Source organism: Larus michahellis, chromosome 2 (assembly GCF_964199755.1).
Source record: "Larus michahellis chromosome 2, bLarMic1.1, whole genome shotgun sequence".
Lineage (NCBI taxonomy): Eukaryota > Metazoa > Chordata > Aves > Charadriiformes > Laridae > Larus > Larus michahellis.
Window position 1 is genome coordinate 30,741,768 of NC_133897.1, and position 20,109 is coordinate 30,761,876.

At 36.9% G+C, this 20,109-nt stretch overlaps 1 protein-coding gene across 1 annotated transcript in view; it reads right to left on the reverse strand.

Annotated features, from left to right (window-relative positions):
- Nucleotides 1–2,198: 2,198 nt before the first annotated feature.
- Nucleotides 2,199–20,109, reverse strand: part of THSD7A (thrombospondin type 1 domain containing 7A) — a 327,266-nt gene continuing 309,355 nt past the window's right edge. The window contains exons 30-37 of the mRNA XM_074574765.1: nucleotides 18,888–19,033; nucleotides 18,143–18,317; nucleotides 15,868–16,041; nucleotides 14,772–14,867; nucleotides 11,884–11,966; nucleotides 11,335–11,545; nucleotides 7,813–7,900; nucleotides 2,199–6,237 (exon numbers count right to left, since the gene is read on the reverse strand). Of these exons, the coding sequence (XP_074430866.1) occupies nucleotides 6,153–6,237; nucleotides 7,813–7,900; nucleotides 11,335–11,545; nucleotides 11,884–11,966; nucleotides 14,772–14,867; nucleotides 15,868–16,041; nucleotides 18,143–18,317; nucleotides 18,888–19,033 (1,058 nt within the window). The 3' untranslated portion in view covers nucleotides 2,199–6,152. The remainder of the gene's footprint in view (nucleotides 6,238–7,812; nucleotides 7,901–11,334; nucleotides 11,546–11,883; nucleotides 11,967–14,771; nucleotides 14,868–15,867; nucleotides 16,042–18,142; nucleotides 18,318–18,887; nucleotides 19,034–20,109) is intronic.

Below are 20,109 nucleotides of genomic sequence, written 5' to 3' on the forward strand. Positions count from 1 at the left end.
AAAAGACAAAGGATTTCTAAATACATAAACGCACAGTAATAATTAAACAGGTTCAAACTTGAACTGTTTGAAATGTGATTTCTTTGAATGTGGAAAACAACAGTAGCTACGATCACGGATTATGATCCTGTGGCTAGGTTTTAGCTTCACCAGAGTGGCAAATTGAAGGCCTTTTTCCCTTACCCAAAGGGAAAAGCAAACCAGACATAGAGCTCCCAACAGAGCCTTATGAGGGCTTGGGAGGGGACTAACCACGTCCTTCAAGCTTTTGCCAATGCAGCCCTGCATGTGGTTGCCTCCCTCATTGCCAGGGTCTGCAGCTGAGTCACGGTCAGTGTGTTGTCCACCAGGATCCACACCCCCACCTCCTTTTCGGCAGAGCCGTTACCTAACCAGACCGGGACCAGCAGGATTAGATAGCATCCAAGGCATGTCAAGGCAAGTCAGACTATTAGTACCAGAAATGGTTTATACATCAGGCTGGAAGGGTCCACTTAAAGCACTGCCACGTGTGGGTACCAGCAGATTGGTGTTAACAATCTGCCGCTCTGAGACCACCGTGTTCTTACAAGGCTCAATCCTCTCCCAGTGCAAAGTTGCCTGATGGCAAACAAAAAGAGCAATGGCACCTGCCAAACGTCACTGACGGTGGTGTGCCTCACAGTAAGCCTTGCAACCTTTCAGATCAAGCAGGACTTAGGAAAGATGTCAGTTTTCAAAAGGGTGTAGGAGATGCTTCACCAGCCTGTCACCACAGGACAAGCTCGTCCATGGCCAGGGGCACTGCCCAAATGAAGGCAGGCAAAATGAGTCACCTGCTCCCTCTGCTGCAAAATAAACAATCAGGCTAGCAGATACTGAGAGCTCCACACTCCCGACCTCCACCCCCCTGAAAAAAGTGCAAATTATTTGTTCATCTGCCTGGTCATTAGCTGCTTTTGGATTGACATTTGGCTTTTCTGTGTCAAAGAAAACAACCAGAAGATTCAGAAATAAACATTTCTGTAGCCAGATTGCGCTCAGTGATGCCAAGCAAATCCTGAATGGCTGCTTAAGCTCACTACCGTTTCAGCACGATAATTTTCTAGACCTAATACTGTGGATCTTCACATTACTAGGCGGCTAAAATATTTACAAGGCTTGTCTAAGCCTCTTGATTTACCACTCTGTTTATCTCCTTTCATTATACTTGTGTTGGAAAATCATATTCTCCTAATATTTTTTTTAAATAAAGACTATATTTCCCAATCTGTAAGCCATTGCTCTAGAAGTTTCACAACCAATTGCCAAAGTCCTACCGTAAGTTTTCTTTACTGAATGCGAATATGATATGGTCTTCATTAGCGTACCATAGGTAATTCTCTTCTGCAGAGTTTAAATAAGAATTTTAATTTTATTATCTCAAGTATCTTTTTTAACAGTTTGTAGAATTCTGCCTGTACTGAATTAAACAACTTTAAATGATCTAAAAAATTTCTCTATTAAATTGCAGGTGGGAAGACAAATCCAATGCTTCTGTTACTTTACTGTGGATTCCAGGAGGAGAAAACGTAGGTAGGAGGTACCTCTGAAAATCCTGAAATGCCTCTAAAATAGAGTTGTGTGCTCTCAAAATTGGGTTTAAACCTTTTAAGGGTTAGCCTGGAAGCGTTACTGGGGAGGTAATAATTACTGAAGTTGGACAAAACCCTATGAACTGGTGTGTAAATATACACTGCAGAAAAGGACATGAAAAAATAAGTTTTGAAGAGCACAGAGACAGAACACAAGCAGTTATGAAAAAACTGTGGAGTCACTTTTTTTTCTTAGGTAGAACAAATTATTGATTCTAGAAGAAATTAGAGTAAGTTTGATAATGCTTATTCAACAACTGGGATGTAAATGACAATTTTATTGATTGCATTGGGCATGTTTGTTTATTATTTGGAGGATTTGCTCCCTGTTTCTTCTCGTTTAGGGACAGGGACAGACTCAACTTCACTGAAGTGAACAGGTGTATTTCAGTGGGATCTTGATCCACCCCTTATTCTCCACAAACGGGTTGGCTTTTCTGACCTAAAAATGGCAACCAAGGAAGAAAATTTAAAATACCCTTGATATATTGCATTTATTGGATATTTATCAATCAATTAAATACACATTGTAAACTTCTATGTAAACAAGGGCTGTAGCAACAGACTTTGAGAGTAACCATCATATCAGAAAGTATTTTTATTTCTTTTTAAAGAGAAATACTAACTTTTAACAATAATATGTTTGCTAATTTCTTTCCAAAAAAGAGACTAATTAAAAGGTTGTCATATTTTAGGGATCTGGCTTTTATTGTTACTCTATCCCATCATGGTATACTACATCTATTAAAAAAAGACATTAAATGATTTTGTGTTTATATTTATTGTCAGCAGTACATCAGTTATGTAAAAATAACCCAGATGAAAATGTAAGATTTGTTACATTTTCACGTCATCTGTATTAACTCAATAAAGCTTAGTGACAATATACACAAATCTGCGGTAGTTGTACGTAAACATTTTGTGCATTAAAAAAGAAATATACATAATTTAAAAAATAAAAATGCATTACACAATTTACAAATTAACATTAACAAAAAAAAGGTAAACATTCCTCAAACAGCTGCCTCCTCGTTCTACAAAATAAATATTCAAGTAAATTAAGTTAGGCAAAATAAACTCTTAACTTTGGGTGAGCACAATTTACATAAAGGTAAAAAGACAGATTTCCATTTCATTCAAGGTATATTTTACAGTGATTTATACACAGAGTTTTTAAATTGGTCTCTTCGGATTGTAATATTGGAAAACAAACTTTATCACATTTTCGCAGGAGGAAGGGAGTTTCAAAATTGATGCTTTATACCAAATATAGACAAGCTTGTGCCGTTGCATCAAAGCTTCAAAAAGGAACTGCTCCAGGACTCAAAGCAGACACAGTAATCTAGAAACTACAGATTTAAAAAGGAAAATACAAACCACCACATCAACAGGAAAATGTCTACCTTGCTATTTTCTGAATGGTTTATTTGATCACTGGAAACGTTACTTTCACAAACTAACCATCTACGGTAGTGGCTGCTTTAGGCACTGGATTTGTAGAAGCACTCTGATTTTTAAAGCAAAAGGCTTTTCATTCTATACCGGTAATTCACCTATTATTTTTTTCTGTTTCAATGCTAAAGGGCTTAATGACCTATGCAACTTTTAGCTTTACATAAAATTTCAGCCCTCCTTATAGCCTAGTATTTTTTTCTTAATAATGAGGGAAGCCATTCTGGCTTCAAATTTCCGTGCACTTTGTTCATAAAAAAAATAATAATGAAAATGCACTCTCGATTTTAAACGCAGCATTAGCATGATGCCGATGTGCACCAGCAGAATTCACTGACTGGCTATGAAGTGTAACGCACACTAAAATACTTGCATGGATTGCAAAGGCCAAATATACTTTAAAATCCCTCCTACTTCTTTCTTCGTTTGTCCATTTTCTATAGGGAGAAAAAGGAGATGGCATACCTTTAACTTCAACTCATTAAATTCTTAGATTTAGGACATAAAAGTCTTCAAGGCAAGAACTAGGCAACAGTTCCTGCTGTTATTATACCAGCCAGTATAATAAATAAAGTTGACTCATTGCCAATGAAAGAAACCCTGTTCCCTCAATTCCCTATTGGCCAATACTATTTGACAACACAGAATCAGACTTTTAAAAGTACACAAATTGTGACTAAACTTTATGTCTCCACATGAGTTATCATGCTTTAAAACTTTATGACTTTTCCACATTACTTTTTGTATGTCTGACAAAATAGGAATCAACTAGGTTTTCCTTGTTTTCTACCCAAGAATGCTGAAGTAATTAAAATCATCAAGATTTGTTTTTTTCCTATGGATCTTTACAAAACGATGTAAGACTGAAGCCCCCAGTCCGGCAACACATATATGAATGAACCACTGCTGTAGCAGGAGGCCATGGCACTTCACCAGCTGTGGCCAGATCAAGGAATAAAATGAGAAACTAAACCTGTACAAAAGATTGTTACAATTGTTCCTCTCTGCCATCACTCCCATCTGGGGAATACTTATGCAGTGGGAGGGAAGGTCATTTTCTTGATGCAGTAACACCACACTGGTAATATAAGATAGCTAAGTTAAAGTAGGACCGTAACCTTCTCTTGAACATTCACAAAATGCACATTGGTTCCAAGAATTATTCTACATGGAAAAAAGTAGGTATTCTGAAGAACTGTTGTTACCTATTGATGTCCGTGAGAGGCTTGTCGCCGATTTCAGTGGATCTGGGCCAAAGATTGCAAAGCTACAGTTTTATTCAGAGTGCAAAAACTGGTGCTTCTTGAGTAAATAGCATGATGAATAGGCAGAAATGGTTTAGGTTATAAAAAAGACCTGAGAACCTAATATTGAATTTTATATAACAATTAATTTTTGAGAGGTTGCCTGATAAAGTTTTGTATTGCTTAGTAGTGGCACAGTCACTTATATGTTCAGGCTACACACAGAAGCCATTTGATGAGAATAACCCTTCTCAGGTCATGAATCACATCTGTAACAGGCATGTAGATACACTGGCAAGTCAATGAGCTTCAAGTGTAACACTGAAAAGCCATAAGCACGGAAAGAGGTTAACAGTGAGTTTTATAATGCCAGAATTTTTTAAAAAGTCATGAGTATTAAAATGGCAGAACTATTGATCATATTGTTTACTTGCCAGCACACTCAAGAGTTTAACTGAATAATTAAAAGAGTCTATCCAATTATCCTAATTAAAAAAGACAGAAGGGCTCTGAGTATTGCACTGTCAGCAACAGTGAAAAAGCTCTCACTAGCAGAAGGGAAAAAAGAAAAAGCAAAACCATTTCATTTTAGTTGAACAAACAATCAGAATACCTTTTTAGACAGTAAATATGTCACTCAGGATTACAGGGCAACCACTTTTCTTTTTCTTTTCTTTTTTTTTTCTAGCAAAGTTAACAAATATAAAAAATCTAGTCATAAACAGCCTTCAAAGTACAATTAGAAACCAGCAGGACAATCTATACCAGTATAGGTAGACGGGGCGAGAAACTAGACACTTGTATTACTGCCATGATATAGACTACAAATGGCCGCTGTGACAAGGAACGGTGCGTACAGTACACGTCGTTAGCCGATTCCATCCAGCCGCAGTCCAAACCGAACGCTACTCTCTTCAGGATTCAAGACCTGTCTGCTTGACTTGACACTCCTTGTACAAGATACATCATCATCCTTTCTGAAAAGAGGCAGTTTCTATGGCAATACTAGTTAAGTGCATATCATGCTGCACTAATATAGTGCAAAAATTTGCCTTACATGTAGCAAAAAAGATGCAGGCAACAGTTTTGAGTTAGAGAAAGTAGAAACGTATTGTAACATTTACAATGGGTATTCTTTTTCCAGACAGCAACCGCTAGAAAATACTGAATCTGAGAATGCCTCCTTTCTGGATGTACGCGAGGCCTTTATACTTTGGAGAGATAACAGGACAGAATTTTGCAAGTGAGTCATTGCCCTCTGAAATGCAGGTTAACACAAGTTATCATCAACTGGCAAACTGTTGAACTTGCTCAGTAGGTTAATCCCAGTTAAATGTTAATATTGTACTAAGCGCTAAAATGCTCTTTAACAAGTATATAATCTGATAGAGTAATACATATGGTTCAACTGAGTATATATGTTGTTATGCTTGGATGTAAAGAGTCATAGACAGCTTGGTACAAACTCTTCATGCGTACTGATTATACTTGGTTAATGTTGCAGGGGCTTCCAACTGTTAATATTACGTCAGCTACAGTATTCTGAAGACAGAAGTGGTGCTTATAGTTTGTAAGATTGAGGAAAGACCACAAATCTCCAACTGCAGCTTCCATTAATGTGATTCTGCCAGATTTCTCAGTGTTGATGGTCTAAAGTAAAGCAATAATACCTTGAATATCTGTAGGCATTATGAAATCCGTCCTTCTTTATCTATGGTGCAGTTACAAAAAAGAAAAAGTCAAAACACTTAATCCACTCCATAGAAAATCCCTGTGGCTTTGGGTACCTTCTGATTTCAATCCATTAATTTAGACTCCATTTGTCACCATGAGAAGTTATAGTTTACATATCTGCATCTCCATCATAAGCCAAGGTTAAAGGTTTCAGTCGGTTGTTCTGCCTTCTCTGGGGCTTCTTTGGCTTTTTGCTGAAACAATAAGATAATTTGTAAATAGAACAAGGAACCAATAAGATAGCAAAGATGGATTTCAGTCTTAAATGAGAGATGAGTGTGGGTTTTTTTAAGAATGCATTTGGGTGTTCATTTGTAAAAGCTATAAGCCTAAAACCTTCACTTGGATCAGTAATTGTCTCTTTACCAACCCAAAGCAACATCTAATTCAAAGCTCAGTTGTTCAGAAATAGGCTGTTACGGCACTGATGTGACTTGATGAAATCCTTGGCAGGTAATTCTGCAAGATCAGTCAGTTTTCAGAAGAACCCAGAGCCTGCAGTGCAGTATTTGGTCATGTATCAAAGCTGCAATCAGGTTCTTTTAAATTATATGACTCAAATCTTAACCTCTTTTGACACATCAAGGGTTTCCACAAGAAAGTTCCATCTTTTGATTAGTTTTATGTCATTACACTTTCTGGAATGACTACCATTAATTCTAGATGTTATAATCAAACCAGTCATAAATAGCAGTGATATGGTTGTTAGCCATAACCATTCCCTGTCTAGCCTTGAATTAGATTTTAATCCACCAGTATTTCCAAGCCATTTGATATAACTTTAAAAAATTAGCAAGCCAAAGGAAAATGCATGTTTATGCATGCTTTAGTTCTTGTCTTCTTTCGGAGTGTAATATAAGCATTTCTTTAAATGAGGCTTGTTCATCCTCAGTCTCGTCCAAAATCTTCTCTCAGCTATGTCACTCAGGCTTCCCAAATCTAATTCATTGTTACCAAACCAGTTGTTACAGTGGCTTGCAGTGGCCACAGATTCCAGTCCGAAGAATCTGTGGTGGAGTTGCATGCTAATGGATTTTCTTTTCCTCAAAAAAAAAAGATTTTATTCCTTACTTGTACAGAAGTGAGATTGTGGGGAAAGTATACTAAAACCCAAACAAATCCAGAAGCCCCCTAAATGTTTACTAATGCAGTACAGCCAAGAGACTGATGTGTGTGACCACACGTCCCTCACCTTCCACCCACACAGCCATTTGGATCAGAAATTCCAAACAGGACCTAGAAAACTTCAGGGAGAGCATTCTCAAAGGTGACTTGTTCTTGCAAAAAAATCTTTGTTTTCACACGCACTAAGATTTTTCAATGAAACATTATTTCACGTATGAAAAACAAGTGAGAAAGTTTTTCAGACTTTTTTTGGTTCTGTCTCTCTATATGCTGCCAAATATAAAATCTAATTTGCCTGATTACTCAATTTCCTTCTTGCCGTTTCTCTCTGTATTTTGTGCTACAAACGCAATGAGATTTATAAAGGGCACAGTAAATTCTTAACAGAGATAAACTGAGCAAAAATGAACTATACACTAAACTACCCCCTATGTATAAGAAGTTCTTCTAACCTCAGGAGAGGGCGTGTTTAGCCATTGTCTAGACTACAACCAGAGTCCAATAATCTGAGCTTGGACAAAAGGACATGGAAAATTAAATACTGCAGTTCACACAAGTGCCTGCAGTTTCTACAGCGGCATATGTAAACTCTTGCATTACAGTCTGTGTGGGACTGCTTGTTTGTAAATAATTAAAGAACTCACCAGGCTAGATAGATCATAGAAACAATAAAGATGAGTAAAACAAATGCACCAGCAGCTACACCATAAACCCAGGTCTTCAGCCTCCCATCTAAAAGGAATGAATGTTAGTCAGTAGTGTTTGAGTTAGTCTTGTTGATTAGTTCTGATATACTAAAGAAATATTTTTATAATCCAAAATAAATATATTGACTAGCAATTACAGCTTAGTAAGAGTAAATAGTATTAAACAACTGAGCAATAGCTTCTCTGTGCGCTTGTGTTCTTCTATTCAGACGAAGTCTGGATAATCTGAATGGAGCCGAGATGTGGGGCAGAGGCAGCAAGTAAGACCCCCAGAAACCCAGCCCCTGGGCCCGCTGGTGGCAGACAATCCGTCAGTGTGATCACAGGGCAGTTTATCAGCCTGGGACTCATTTATGCTCTTAGCATCACTTTTCATTCTAGCTCCAGTAAATTTTCATTCAATTTTTCATTCTTGTTGCTATTTAAATTTATGCTTTTAAATGCCTTTAGCCTGTTTTAGCTCATCCATACCTTAACTGCGCATACACAAACTTTACTATTGCATAAAGCAATAATTTTTCAATTTCTTCCCCTGCCAAATGCAAGTTGTGTTGTTATAAATCAGCTTCCCCTCACAGAAAAAGCAGAAATACACACCCCCCACCCCCAAAAAAAAAAAGACAACCCACGCTTATAGATAGAATACTGTTTGTTGTTGATAAGGACTGTATTTATGTGCAACCTGTGCAGTTTGGATTTTGGACATGATGTCCCAGCAGGCTGAGGTATACATCCCATCTCCTGCTTGCCTTGATCCTAGATGCACCTGCTTCTCCCAGGAAAAACAGCATGACTTTGTGGGGTTTTGCTCTGAACCCCAAACGAGCATGTCACAACCCAAGGTCAGTGCGTTCTGTTGGACTCACTATTTTTACCTGACTCATTTTGCTAATTTCTAAATGGCTTTTCAAAAACATTCTTTTACAGGAAGTTAGCTAGCCTCGTTGAACCTCCTTGACAGTGAAAATTATATATATATATATAAAAAGCTGAATTATTTAATTTACAAGGGGAAATATTTTATATCATGAATCCATGTATATTTTCAATGTAATCAAACACAGCAAAAAGTTTTCTGACCAAATACTTATTGTTTCCTGATACCTCTGTAGAACAAAAAGGCATTATTGATGCAGTTGATGTTTCTACGATGTATTAATAACAAAAATCAGTCAGACTGACTTTGCTCACGTTCACAGCAGCCCTCTGTATTGCTATGCAGCTAAGTTCAGGCTTTCTGTTCTCTAGAAATGCAAAGTCTTGCAGTCATGTGGACAACTTGTTCAAGACTAATTAATATCAAAACATTTTAGCTTCATTACATTAATCAACCTAATGAAACATTATAACTGATAATAACTCATATAACTGAAATAACTGATCCATTAAAGGTGGACTGAACAGTAGATTTGACCTGACGTATCCAGTGCTATGATACTAGGAATGAGAGGAATTCAGACTTCGGTACTGCTAAATAGGTTAGCTTCTTCTCTCCTTGGTTTATTTCCATTGGTAAATGTAAGGGGATTTGGGTTGGTTTGGGTTTGTTTATTTTAAAATAGCATTATCTCCTTGAAAAAAAGACTGGCATTACCTTGTGTATGGATTTATTTATTTTTGTCACAGCAGGGAACTCTGTTAATGAGGTCATTCATATTTTGCAACTACAGGCATCTAACTCAGGCTTTCTGAATTCCCCCAGACAGGTTATTTCTACATATACAGGGAACTGGCATCTCAAACGCATCTGTTTTGGGTAATACATCAGCACAGACACGTGAAGAGTGTAGTTTAAATGCCTTTCTTTCTGGAACTGCAATAAAATTTGTTGAAGACAGTGAAAGAACCATTTTAAATCTAGACTCAGGAACTGTGAGGAAAGGAATAATTGTGCTAAAGTAAATCAAAACCTTTCCAGTAGTCACACAATTCTAGAATTCAAAAAAATCAAGCATAAATCTCATCTCAAGTGCAAAATGTTCACTTTCTTCCACATTTGCTCATACCGTCACTGAATGAATTATTAGTTCTATTGGATGCAGTTGTTTTTATCTGAGCTGAGCTATGTTTCCTTCCTAACTTGAGTTACTGGAAGATTGGTGAGTTTTCATGAAATCTCTCAGCTGTTCCCTGCTCCAAATAGCATGTCTGAGCTCATATGAACATTCACTTTCCTAAATAGCTGAAGGTGACTGACATTTGCTTATTCTCTCCACTCTGGCTGTTACAACCCTCCCTCTGGCATTATCAGGTGGAGTGAGCTAGAATGAGTAAAAGATAACACATTTGGTAAGATGCTGTTTTTTAAAGGAGGACCAGAAAAGCTTAATTTTCTTTTTTTATTGTGAATTAAAGTATTAACTTATTAGAGTAAAGATAATTTTATTGCAGGTATCAAATATAGTATCACAGTACAAATAACGGTTAATAGGACTAATGGGATCTAACATAAGTATTTCTAACCCAAACATGATTTAATCTGCAGAAGTACTGCTGTAGTTCTCAATTTGCAGCATTTTATGGATTATGCACGTAAGGATACTGTTTTCAATTTTCAGATTAAAAACATTCATAAAAGCTTTAGAAAGAAAAGAACACTCTAAGACACAAGTGTATCAGAATATTTAGCTCTATGTGATTTAAAAGACACTTATGAAGATAATCAATTGCCCTCTTAAAATAATTAGCATTTTGGACAAGCGTCGTATCTCTTTACGTGAAAGTAATTTGTTACTTAAAGTTTTATTTATCTCAATGCTTAATAGTACCATGAAATATTTACTGAAATCTGATTACATGACAGACTTTATAGTATTTTTGATGGATAACTGTCTTATATTTCTTGCCACTCTTGCACATAAGTCCCTGCTCAGCACTAAAGAACATGGTCCATCATAAAAGCAAATATTGCCTATAGAGACTTAGAGCATGTCTATACTAAATATCAATAATGTGGTTAGCTCTTGTGTAACATGAATTAGTTTCAATGTGGATATGGCAGAAAAGCATTAGCATATCTATACTGATTATTTTCCTACAATTTATGCTATGGCTACAAATTTTAAGCAGCCCTTACCCTCTGCAGTCTTCAGCGCTACCTTTTCACTCCTCGGTCAAAGGCATTACTAGTTGAGACAGCATAATCTAATATCCTGGCTTGCAACTTTGCAGCCATCTCCCTTCTAAAGTTACATTTCAAATAGCTTCTGTGAGTTTTAATAGGTGGAAGGGATTAAAAGGAAATGTGCAATACAAGCTTTCATTAAACATACTGATGGAGGAGCTGAGAAGGCTACAGGTTTGCTTATGTCTCTTCCATTGTTTTCAGTCAGGGCAGATGCCCGTCTTCTTAAATGAACACTTAAGGGTTTTTCTTTTCTTCCTCGGCATCACAAAAATGTAAATGCCAGACCCTGCAGCAGTACTTAACATTAAGAACTGCTCATTGCATGACTTCACCTGGCCCAAAAGGCTGTAGAAACCAAGTCCTTCCTCGTCCTGACTGGTTACTGGAGGGCTGGGTGGGGTTCACAGCTCGACTGGTTTTCACATCTCCCTTTTTGTCCTCCATGGTGGGGATCACCACCACTGGGATGAGAGTGCACTGTTCGAGTGTGCCATCGGAGGACATAACTTCAGTGTATCCATCTTCGCAACTGCACGTTCTAGTCTGTAGGGAACAAGTGTTTTACACTGTGTAGCAGAAAAACACGGTTTTCCATGAGCCATAAAGCATAACAACATGGATGACTGGAAAAGAAGACTGTTTTGACGAGTGCTAGCCTGGAGAGTACCTCTTCATATATTTTTATGCAGGTTCGTACCGAGTCAACAGAGATTATTCAACATGTAATTGAAAGGTAGAAAATGGTCTGAAGTTGATTTTAACAGATTAGCATTTAGCAAAATCTCTAAAACTACTTTTTGTTGGCAGAATCTTTGTAATGCAGAGAGATGTGTGGGAAGCCCTGACGGGGGTGTTTTATGCTCCAATGCAGTAGCACATACCTCACTGCAGTAAGCGTGGGGTTGGCTGCACGGTGGGTTACATGACCTGTCAGCGTCTGGTTGGCGCATCACTAAACAGCCCCCTGTAGGACAGAAAATCATATTTTGACATGGTAATACCTCACCACTGATGAAGTTACTGATGTCATTACTTGCTACAGTATGCCATGGATGATAATTTTATTGCTAATTTGACTTTAAGAGTCCTTCTCTTATTCCAAGGGGAAGGATAATTGGTATCAAGTATTTTCTTATAGGTAGAGTAAGGATACAGCACATGTATTTGCATTCATGTGCATTTTAGAGAACTAATATTTGGCAAGTGAATCTTTTGCTTTTCCCTTTGGTGGACTGCTCAAAGCATTCTAAATGTTTTGTTGTGCTTGAAGGAATGGATTTTGGTTCTCTAGGGCCCTCCTTATGACTTATATATTAAAACTGTGACCACAAAGAAAATAAAAGCATTTTTTTTATTTGTATCTTTGCTGTTAAACTGAAAACAAACTACTCATCCGGTTTATGAACGGATGCCTGTTTTCTGCTGCTCCTCAGCTTTGCCTCTTATGAAGCCAGGCTTCATGCTAGTCTAAGACAGACTTTTTGAAAGGAAAGTAGTATTATCAGTAAAGCATGTACTGAATGCCATGATACTGGTGATATAGTGGGCTTCAGTCTTTTTCCTTTTTATACAGTCCTAGTTCTCATTTCTACAGCTTTATGTACAGTGCAGTTATTGTTATGGACCAAAACACACAATCAGGCTTTCACTATCATTTCAGCCAGAATGACTTTGAAATATATTTAGAATCAGTTTGAATCTATCTTGGTTTCCTTCCAGCTTACGGAAGAGGGATATGCATCATGTAGTTTAACATTTATACTGCTACAGGATGACTTATCTTGCATCTCCCAAATTAATAACATTTTTATACTGGTGTGATATGATGATGAAATCCTGATAGCTGAGGATGGTCACTGTAGCAGATGCAGTTAGATGTGGTTACGTAGATCCAAGTGTTAACAGGGTGGCCGATGAAAAACAAAGAAAACCCTGCTGGTTGCCATAACTTTTCCCCACCCCCAAAACGGAAAATCATACATCCTAGCATACAAAGCACATGCCTGTGGGAATCTATGTAATAAAATATCAGTCATCCAAGGAAGCTGCAGAAGGAAAGAGTTGCCTCATCGCCCATGGGAAACAACACCTTCAAGTAAAAAAGAACTATTCAGCACAATAATATTATGCAAGTAAATAAATAAAGGCCTTAATATACCAACAGGACACATAATAAATTTCTGAATTAAAATACATTAAGTTAGAGACAAATACGCAGCAATAAGGCAGCAAAGAAACACAGTTATCAGAGATATGGGTTGATTCTAGATCAAAATAGGTATTCTCTATTTAAATCTGTCGTGTATGTGCATCTATCAGTTTGAGCTCTTAAATACTGTAGTTTATACAAACCACTTTCAAAAAAATGTTCAAATGTAAATAACAATCTGGTTCATGACTGTATACTACATGCAGAGAAGTTCTTGCAGAATGTTATACTTAAGTGCTTTGCTTGAAAACTATCAGGAGCATATAAAAAAAATACAGGTTTGCATTTCATGGAAACTGGTGATTACATTCTCTGGAATTTTCCAGTAGTCTTCATTTCAAATTAGAAAGTTACCACAGCTTTAAAAACCCATACAAACAACCTTTGAAAAAAGAGATACAATACAGGTCTGAGGTTAGTCTGCCTAGGAGGTCCCGTCATGAAAAGTCTGCCACAAATACATATTCACACACTTGTCTTTTCTGGAATTCATTGCATGGCTGTATTCAGTTGCATCAGAACAAACTATTATTTTTATGTGACTGACTGTGATTTATGAATATATTCTGATTTTAACACCTCAGAGCCCTAATCACCAAGACCCTATTTATTTTGAAATATTTATTTTGAAATCCTGTAGGACCTTTAACAGATATCATATATTAGTTTCAATAACAGTTCTTACTTAGAGTTTTACCTACCATACAAGCATCTTTGCTAAGCAGAAAGCAATCAAGGTGCATAGATAATGCCCTGTTACATTCGTTGTAAAGACGATGCATTTTAATATTCTTACAGGACAAGGTCACACTTGCAAAAGAGACTTTGGGCTACTAAGTATTATTTCAAAATACTTGTAAAAATAACACTGATGTTTTAGATCTACTGTTACAACAGACAGTAGTGGTGGATTCCACCATCCAGCAGTATCGCATTGGCAGTCCATGAATTGGCAGTCCAGGCTCTCCTCCAGTGACCGACCTGACAGTGGCTGGCATTAAGGACGTGCTTTGGTTTGCCCCAAACCCAAACTTAGCCCATAGCTGTTCACTGAAGTATCCTGCTATAGGTTTACATCATTGAAGTAAAGAAATAAACCTATATTAGCACTTTTATTAAAATGTGATATTTTGTGATTTTAAGGAGATATATAATATATGCATGATAGTATCAATCATGCATATATCAATCATTGCATCTCTCTGCCTCTGTATAGGCACTGAAATGAACTTTAATACACACAAGTTCTATTTGTTGTAGGGCTTGAAATCTGAAACCCTAGATTTAGAAGTGTAAAGATGTTTATGGTACAAAAAAACCACAACGTAGATCATTCCAGGTCCAGTAGAGAAGATAAGTATTTATGTTTACTTTTTGCATTACGTGCTGCATAATTCTGGAAAAGAAATGGTGTGATGATTCAAGACAGCATGTTGATTCATATATCAGGAACAAGTGGTTTTGGCAGATTCTTTAAAAAAACATAATTTCCATTTGCTAGGGAAAGACATTATCCACCTATTTTCCAGGCTTTTCTGTGTATATAAAAAGAGTAGTTACCTGTGACGTTTAAACCATCTGACCTTTGGCACCACACGGTTCGAGATGATCCCTTCCATGGACTAGCCATCCACTTGTATTCATAGCACTGTCCATCTACACAGAGAACATTCACTTTTCAAGAAATCTGATTACAAGACTTTGGGCTACCACTGGTGGCAGCCACACTCGTCAGTAGACCATACACATTAGGTTTAATGGCTTTTATGGCTAAGTAGGCCCCTCCCACCTTCACCCAGAAACTTAGAAGGGTGCACTGCACACATGGAGGCTCCAAGGTTTCCTCCACTTACTGGATACATACAGAATAGACCAGATGTGCCCCAGACACAAACTAGAGTGGTTGTACACCCTGCATGTGGAGTAAGCCTAATGCAGTTAATAGGCAAAACAGATGTTTCCAATAACCTCATAATGGTTGTGGCCCATCTGTTGCACAAAACTCATTCAGGAGTCAGGTTCCTTTCCTGGTAACACTGAGCTTCAGCCAACGCTCCAGTGCTTGGTGAAGTGGCCCAGGCTGCATCTGGCTTCATGTCTCAGCTCTGATGTACATCTCATATGATCTGGGATAAATCATGGAGTCCTTCTGCACCTTACTTCCCTTATAAATACAAAGTTCCTTTTTGCCTGATCTGTCTGGCATTGTACAGGAAGTGACATTTCTAAGATACTTTGTCCAGTACCAGCAGTATGCGTGACTGAAATTTTTTAATGTCATTGTCGTGCAATAACAACAATTCAAAGAGAAGAGAAAAATCTAAATCTGGTTATGTATAAAAACTTAAAGATTTCTTTTTATTAATGTTATCAAGCAAATAAGGCAACTATTTTTTCCCATATTATAAATAGAAATTTCATTATTAAAAAAGGATCATCAGTTCTCCAAAGATTGTGTTTAAAGTGGTAACCTATGACGGTTAGCACCTGGAAGGCTTTCTGTTTACAGTTGATATCTGTAAAACAAAAAGGGCATTTCTACGTCTATCAAATCTGTATTTGCCTAAATTTGATACCATGAACAGAAAGAAAACAAAACTATTGTTTTGTATTTTTTTCTTACAGGAAGTGACCTTATGAGTATTTTGGTGCTTACCATTGCATGGTCTTGTTTCCAAAGCCTGTTCTGGACAGAGATGCTGATTCTCTAACTCCTGAATGATCACAGCCCGAGATCGGACTTGTATCCCTCCAAAGCCAAGATCCTCACCATTAACACAGGTTAATTGACAAAGGCTCCATTCTGACCACTCTCTCAAGTAACAGTCCCCTGTCAAACAGCAATTTGATAAGATAAATGACCATCATATGTGAAGAGTTTTTCGCACTGAATATGTCTTAGAAAAACTGTACAAATCTGGTTTCTTAATTTTCCCTCTTTATAGTTCCTTTCATTCTCTTTTTAAACATGACTTATACTGAAGAGAATATAATATTTTGACACTCTTGAATGTCTGTGCAGTAGAAAATAGTAATAAAAAGATTATACAAAAGCCTATTTGTTCTAAAGCAGGGTAGTTTCCCGTAGCATTCCCATGGGATCACTCTCATTTTGAATTTCTGAATAACACCACCCAATGTTTGGATTTTTGTAAATTTTAGGGTATTGTTCACTGTATGCCTTACACTAAATTTATGTCTCTTGTTCACAATGCTTTGATCTTAGAAAGAGAAAACATTCTCTAGTTTTAAAAAGATTAATTGTTGCTTATCCTCATGCAGAATTTCTCTAAACAGACAGTAGAAGCAACTGCTGGAACATTGTTTGCAAGAAAGAGAAATGGGAAGGTGATTAAAATGTCTGCTCTGGCTATTTCACGTTAGGATAATAGAGATTTGTAGAATGTTTTCTTATAGTGTAAAACTGAAAAATAAAATTATACTAATGACACTAATTAGCACGACTGGCTAAAGAACATTTAAGGAAGATCTGAGGCACAACACAAAGAGGCCATTTTGTTAAAAGTGCAGTAGAAAATGGGATTAGACTGTGCACAGACTCATAAATAAAACTCTTAGTTCTCATTATTTCAGTGAAAGAGCTATTAAAAATTCATGCTACCTTGCATTATACTGATGACAGATATAATCAGTACTGTGTTGACCAGATGTCTGATTAATGAAGGAATTTTATTTGCCAACGTTAGGAAAGCATGCGAAGAAATGAATAATTGAAGAACTGATGTATACATAATAGGAAAACAAGTAGTGATTTTTGGAAACATTAGTAGGAGCACATCATTAGCACATCCCCACAGGGCAGTTATTCTTGCTGGCTAAATGCGAGATTGTTGAAGAACAGGTTCCTGCTCAGCAAAATTTTAAAAGCGAGCAGTAAGCTGCTATATGTTTTGTATATGTTTGACTAACAAGAAAACAACTACAAGCTTTTTATTCTTCCAATTTTAATTTAATAAGTAAAAATATGGGAAAATCATGCAATTGGAATGCTGTGCACAAAGCAGTGGTGGAAGCCTCTCTGTTTTTGATTATTTTCTATTTATTGAGGCAACTACCTTCAGTCCAATCTGAAATGAACTGGAAAAAATTCTGAGAAAGAGGAGAGTTGCAAGAGAGCAAAAAGAGAATACTGGTGTGGAATGAGACCTACATTAGAACTGAAGGAGTTAATCACTACTTCTGAAGATATGTCACTAATGACTCTACTGAACAACAGCAATATACTTCACATTCTACAAATAAGTGTTTGAAATGAACTTGAGGGGTTTTACTGGAAATTAAACAGCTGTTATAGGCTCTTAATCCTTCTCAGTAAGAGGGTCATGGATCCTATCATTTATAACAGTTCCTTCGGATTAAGCCTACGAGGTCAATGATAGTGCATGTCACATCCAGCAAGTTAGACAGCTAGATGTACATTTCTCAGACACCAAAATACTAGTTTCCTTTGGAATAGCCCCTTTAAACAAAAAAATAAGACTTCCTAGCTTAGCCTCCTTAGACACCTGTAAAAGGCATCAAGTTCTTAGCCACTCTTAAAAGTATTAATAAACATGTTAGATGATCTAAGCACTTAAAGAAAATATTTAGCTGCAAACCAACACCCTTTCTTATAGAGTTAAACACAAATTTTATTGCAAAAGATTTTGTGAAAAAATATATTCTTATTAGGTACAATCTGTGACTGAGACATGCCTTTTATAAAATTTAAAACCTGATATTTTTTCTAATTGATTTATTGTCATGAAGCCCCTACCAAAAAGTAACTCTGTTGGTCATTTGATGGATTAATCCAACCAGTAAAGCACATGAAAAAGATTTAATTGCCTGTGGCTAATGCTAGGCACTGATAAATGTAATGATACCCAACCGATCTTGAAATACAACACTTATTCAAATAGCTTTGTTACCTGGACAAGGGACAGTGCAGGTTTCCTCAAGTATCATCTTTTTATTACCATCTATAATAGGCTCTATTTCTCCACAGAATTCCTCATCTACTACTTTGCCAACATCTTCAATGGATCCATCAAAAACCACACAGGAGATGTTCCTTACTCGTGTTCCCTCTCCACATTGAGCATCCTGGGGAAAGAGGACATACATGGATGCTGGACCGAAGCAAGCGCCAAAAGACTACATCTGACCTACAAGTTACTCTGTTTCTCATTATTTTTTGCTTAATGATGTATTCACTCCAGTAGGGGAAAAATAAAAATAAAAAAAAATTAAATAAAAAAGACTTTGTTCTTTACTTCTGAAAGAAACAAACAAAATCAAAACAAAAACTCTGATGGCTGCTATGACTATTTCTTAAAGTATGGAGTTAATTATGCCTTTGAATTGCAACTACAACAGTATCTCAAGCGGAGATCTCTTCTAGGATGCCAATCTATTTCCACAGATATTCTTTTACAACAGAAGTATTTCAATTATTAGCAAAGATGCTGCTCAGGCAGCAAATTTTACGTTTATACTTTGAATATCTGTAGGACATTGTTATATCGGTTTACAAATATAAAATCTAAGAATAAATCTTTAGTTTTTGTATAAGAGAGGTGGAAGCAATTTTTTACAGTGTTTTTACACAGGTATCTGAGCACGTCACAAGTAGATATACAAGCTCCGTACTTCAACATCCCATACGGCTTTTACCTCTACTTTGCAGGCAGACCATTGACCATATTGCCATCGATAACAGGGTTTTACTGGACAGGGTTTGAATTGCTCCATCTGAGACAGACAAGGCCTCCCATCACCCTGAAATGGCTGATTTATGGTCCTCCTTCTGATCATTTTTCCTGTAAATGAGAAACAGCAATATAACTAACAAGAAAGTGGTTAAACTGATTTATTCCTCAAGATGGTTCTATTTTGGTGAAAGCCATTGTGTTTGAATAAAGTAATTTTTTCCACATTTGACAAATTGAATTGTAAAGCAGATCTGTTGCCTCTCGAAAAATGTAAATTGATATAACAGACACTTTATATTCTAACATTTGAAGTGCAGGAGGATGTCTGATTAGGATTTCAGATTGCTCCTGTAACAGCAAACAAAATTAGTAATTTCCTAGTTCAGAAGGCTGGGGAAAATTACCCTTTCTGAATGTGACAATATGTTTGTGGCACTTCAGTGGAGATCCCAGCTCCTCATCTGGAGTTTGCTGGTAGAAGAAACCAACATGTTCTGTTCTTCCCTAAGTTAATACAGAATCCTCTGTCCCATGATTGTCTAATTCCCATGACCGGGAACAGCTTGCATCTTTCCCTCACTGTCTGTCTGGATAACGTAACATGTAGATTTTGCAGGGGATGGAGGATTCCTCACTCAGGCCCAAAGAAAATTAAAATACAATAGGCTTATCCAACATTAATCTTCTCTTCAATCATGAGTAGCATGCTACCAGGCATCATTGAGATACAGGTTCTATTTCAAATACTTACATAAACAGAAAGACATTTTTATCCTTTCGGCAACTCTTGCTGCTTTCGTCTTGCAGTGAAAATTAGACTTTCATGCTTTATTACAGAGAGGTCATGTCGTGTAACCAAAATAATGTTTGTGTGCCAGGAGTAGTGGTAAATTGGCTGCTCTAGACTTGGCACCTTACAAATGTTTTCACAAAACCAAGACAGCTGTGGAATTTTATTCTATAAATAGATAAATGTATGAACCAGGTCTGAAATAAGATGTACATATTTAAATTTGTATACTGAGGCTTATCATAAACTAAGGCATCACATAGATTTACATACATAACACCCAGTGTTAGCAGGCCAAAAAAATTCATCTTTAATTCTGCATTTCAATCTGATGCATTTGGAATTGAACAACCTAATGATCATGACACAAATCTTTGCCTGAGAGCAAGCTACA